Here is a 4,209-nt window from a genome sequence, read left to right on the forward strand (position 1 = left end):
CTATCTATCTATCTATCTATCTATCCTTATCCCATACCATGCTTTATATCCATTTATCTAGTTTTTCTTGTGTTTTTTCTTCTCAGTCGTGGACTACTTCAACCACACAGAAGATGAGATGCAATCTTGGCAGAAGACTCTTCTAGCAATAAACCTGGAAAAGTTTATCTACATCCAGTGGAAGAAACACACTTTCCCATTTGTCAGTAAAACCTTCTACTCCATCAAGGAGGACGCGTACATGGCCCGGCAGATCGACCAGGTCGGTGGGGGAGAAAACACAATCATTGTTCTCACTTTAGGACAGCACTTTAGGCCTTTCCCATTACGAGTCTTCATCAGGTCGGCCATCAATGTCCGCAAGGCTGTAGAAAGACTCCTCATCCGTAGCCCCAGGACCAAGGTGATCATCAAGGAGGAGAACGCCCGGGACATGGACATCAACATGGAGCGCTTCAGTGACTTCCATGGATACGTCCAGTATGTGGCGCTCAGGGACATCTTTCATGGTCTGAATGTTGGCTTTGTTGATGGTTTGGATATGACCATAGCTTATGCTTGTGATGTCATACACCCTCCTCTGGAAGTTCTGGAGAACATCATCAGCATGTCCTTCACCCAGGCGTCATAAAGGAAATATTACAGATCTTCTTGATATCAGTAATCTGAAGGATTGTCAGCATGTCTCTGTAATCTCTCGTGGAGTAACATGTATGACATTTCATTGTAATTTATTCATCATATATTTATTTTTAGCAGGGATCGGATGGAATTGTACCACGCGTATTATGTTATGTATGAGTGATGGTGCCTCGCCACCTAGTGGCCTGATAGTATTATTGCATGCTGTTAAATTGAGTGCCTTATAAGATACAAGTTACCAGTGACAGCTCAGATGCCGAGCGAGCTGCTGAGTTCCTCTTTGTCACAATAATCTATATAAGTGATGGTTAATAAATAATACTGCCGTACTATGTTATATATCCACAGAGCTTTCTGTTCACCAGGTTTGGGGTACCGTGATGGGTACCTTCATCACCCCAATGTGTTGAGCGACAACATTATAACATTTTATTTCAATATTATTATGACATCATGTGAAGTTGTGATATCGGCATGACATTATGTATCATGCTAGACTTTATTATGTGGATTTAACCCTTTATAGATTGTTCTACTATGAGAAATTCCTCCAATAGCTCAGCTGGTAGAACAGATGACTGGTGATGGAATATCCCAAGAACAGGTACAATGTTATATTTTAAAAATGTCTTTTGAGATCTTTATAATGAATAAATATAATCTGTATCGAGCATTTTCGGACAAAGGTATACGTATGTGTATGTGTTTCACAGTAATTTTCTTACTTCTATATGAATGATAGATATATCATCACACCCCCTGGTGTCCACTTACCTGCAGAGATGGCTGCTCCGGTGCCCGGTGTTCTTCTTCGCCTCGCTGCCGCTCCACGCTGCTCTTCTCGCCTCGCTGCCCCCTGCCTCCCAGATTAGGAGAGTGTGGCGGGTTAGGAGAGTGTGGGCGGGTACAGGGAGGGGAGACGTCTCCCCACCCTGTACCCGCCCACACTCTCCTAAGCCACAAGCCCCGCCTTCCTAGCTCTTTAAACACTAACCTGGGAGGCGGCGGCAGCGAGACGAGAAGAGCAGCGTGGAGCGGCAGCAATGCGAAGAAGAAGGAGAATACCGGACACCGGAGCAGCCATCTCTGGAGGTAAGTAGCTACTAGAGATGTTAGTTTAGTTAGAATGAATGGAAGCAGCCGGCGCGCAGGGGGTTAAGGCTGTGTGCCGGCTGCTTCCATTCATTCCTATGGAACCGCAGCGGAGCCTTCACACTGAGTATACACTCCACTCAGAATGAGCGGAGCGTATACTTAGTGTGAAGGCTAAGCAAAGCATTGTGGGAAATAGTACTGATCTCGATCCCACCTAAAAAGGGAAATTTTCTCGATCGCTGATCAGAATCCGATCTTTTCCGAACACGATCACTCAACTCTAGTGGCAACCATTCGCCCCTAGGAAAATGGCACCTCAGTCACCTCTAACTAAGGCACTGGGGGCTTAATGACAGAAGAAGGGGATTAAACAGTTTCATTTGAGAATACATCGAAATGTCTTCTTCAATTACATTGTAAGTTGTTTACAACAAAGGCTCAACCATTGTTGACTTATATACATATATACTATTAATATACTCTACAGCACTGTACAAATTGCCTTCACTTACAAACTAATACTTCTAAATCAGAAGATGGGGATTAAACAGTTTTATTTGAGAATACATTAAAATTTCTGCTTCAATTACAATGAAAGTCATGTACAACAAAGGCTCAACCATTGTTGACTTATATACATATATACTTATTAATATATTAATATACTCCGCAGCACTGTACAAATTGTGTTCCCTTACAATCTAAACTTCTAAATACAGTTCGCCCATGAGGTGCTAATGCACTACATTCAAGTTGTGGCAGAGTCCAAACTGCATCAGCAACCAGGGGGATCCCATTCTATCAAAGGCAATGTCCTCCACCCATTCCTAACACCCTGACCACTCGAAGAAAGGGGAGGTCAAGGCTTTCCTTATCTCTTAATGGCTTTGTTATGGCATCTGGATTTCATTCCTTATATCTTCTCACCTTTTCTACACTCCTTGCTGACATTAATGGAACTGGGTCACCACTGAGGCCTGCTAGTGGACACCAGTAGACACTTGATTATGACACACAATCTCAGTCATTGATGCCCCCACATGACTGCCAAGAACCAATCACATGCTTCAGTGGTGACCAGATGAGGAAAGACCTCCAATTATTATAATATGAGTGTGAAGAAGTCCCAGGGTACAATAATGTTTCATAGGGGGTGGCCTAAACTATAACTAAAAACGCATATGACCTATGCAACAACCCATCGGAAACAACCCCGAAAATGGAAGTTGTAGTTGTAGAGGCAGCACTTATCATGGCAGCTAGGACTCCCAGCTAACTCCTCCTTTGCATCTCCAAGGCTGGTGCCGAGCTGAGGGGGCCTGCAGGATACCTAATGCTGGAGGTAGTTTCCTCACAAAGCACTTCCTTAGAAATCCTCAGCCTTCTTGAACCAGGTGGAGTTTTTTTAAGGGCCTTTGATGGTAGTGCAGGTAAAGATTCAGGAGACCCAAGGTTGCAGATGAAAACAGTTAGAACTTTGCTTGCAATGGGGTAAACATCAACCAAACAGCTTCTAATACAATACATGTTCCACTCAGGACAAGGGGTGAGCCAGTTGATGGATTTTCCTGCAGTTTATGTCCCAAATAATATAATACAATAATAATAATTCTAGCTTCTCTAACTCTCTGTCTGTTCTGTATACTCCCAGGCCGGTCCTGTCAATTCTATGGTACAACTGGTCTGTTTTCAAAGGTCTTGGACGACTTAAGACTCTTTCCAAAAATGGCACCAATGACTCCAAACTTCTGTCAAAGACCGTCAGTACTATGCTCTCCCTGTCTCACCATCCTTGTACCATGTTGGATGATTGGAAGCGGGCTGTCCATGCTCGGCGACCGTGAAACTGAACTGAACTTGAATTGTTTTGTAAAGAGGAATGGTCCAAAATCCCTTCATCCAGGATCCAGGAACTGATTAAAAGCTACAGGAAGCGACTAGAGGCAAAAGGAGGATCTACTAAATATTAATGTCACTTTTCTGTTGAGGTGCCCAGACTTTTGCACCGGTCAAATTTGGTTTAATGCATATTGCACATTCTCTGTTAGTACAATAAACCTCATTTAAATCCTGAAATATTACTGTGTCCATTAGTTATTAGATATTTCAGACTGACATGGCTGTTGCAAACACCAAAATATTTAGAACTAAAAATGATCAAGATTAATAGGGGGGCACAAACTTTTTCATAGGACTGTATACACATAAAACAATATAAAATTGGGGCCACACGGTGGCTTTGCAGCGCTGGGTCTGGTGTTCAAATCCCACCAAGGGCAAAAAACCATCTGCAAGGAGTTTGTATGTTCTCCCAGTGTTTGCATGGATTTCCATCCCATATTCCAAAAAGACATACTGATAGGGAAAAAATGTACATTGTGAGCTCTATGTAGCTCTATGTGGGGCTCACAATCATTAAAAAAAAACAATATAAAAGTATGTACAAGTGACACATAAACACTAGAGATGAGC

General features: G+C 42.7%; 1 protein-coding gene across 1 annotated transcript in view; it reads left to right on the forward strand.

Annotated features, from left to right (window-relative positions):
* LOC142217381 (NXPE family member 4-like) overlaps nucleotides 1–638 on the forward strand; it is a 6,242-nt gene extending 5,604 nt beyond the window's left edge. Inside the window, exon 6 of the mRNA XM_075285608.1 lies at nucleotides 87–638. Within this exon, the coding sequence (XP_075141709.1) occupies nucleotides 87–631 (545 nt within the window). The 3' untranslated portion in view covers nucleotides 632–638. The remainder of the gene's footprint in view (nucleotides 1–86) is intronic.
* Nucleotides 639–4,209: the final 3,571 nt, after the last annotated feature.

The sequence above is a fragment of the Leptodactylus fuscus genome, chromosome 8, assembly GCF_031893055.1.
Source record: "Leptodactylus fuscus isolate aLepFus1 chromosome 8, aLepFus1.hap2, whole genome shotgun sequence".
NCBI lineage: Eukaryota > Metazoa > Chordata > Amphibia > Anura > Leptodactylidae > Leptodactylus > Leptodactylus fuscus.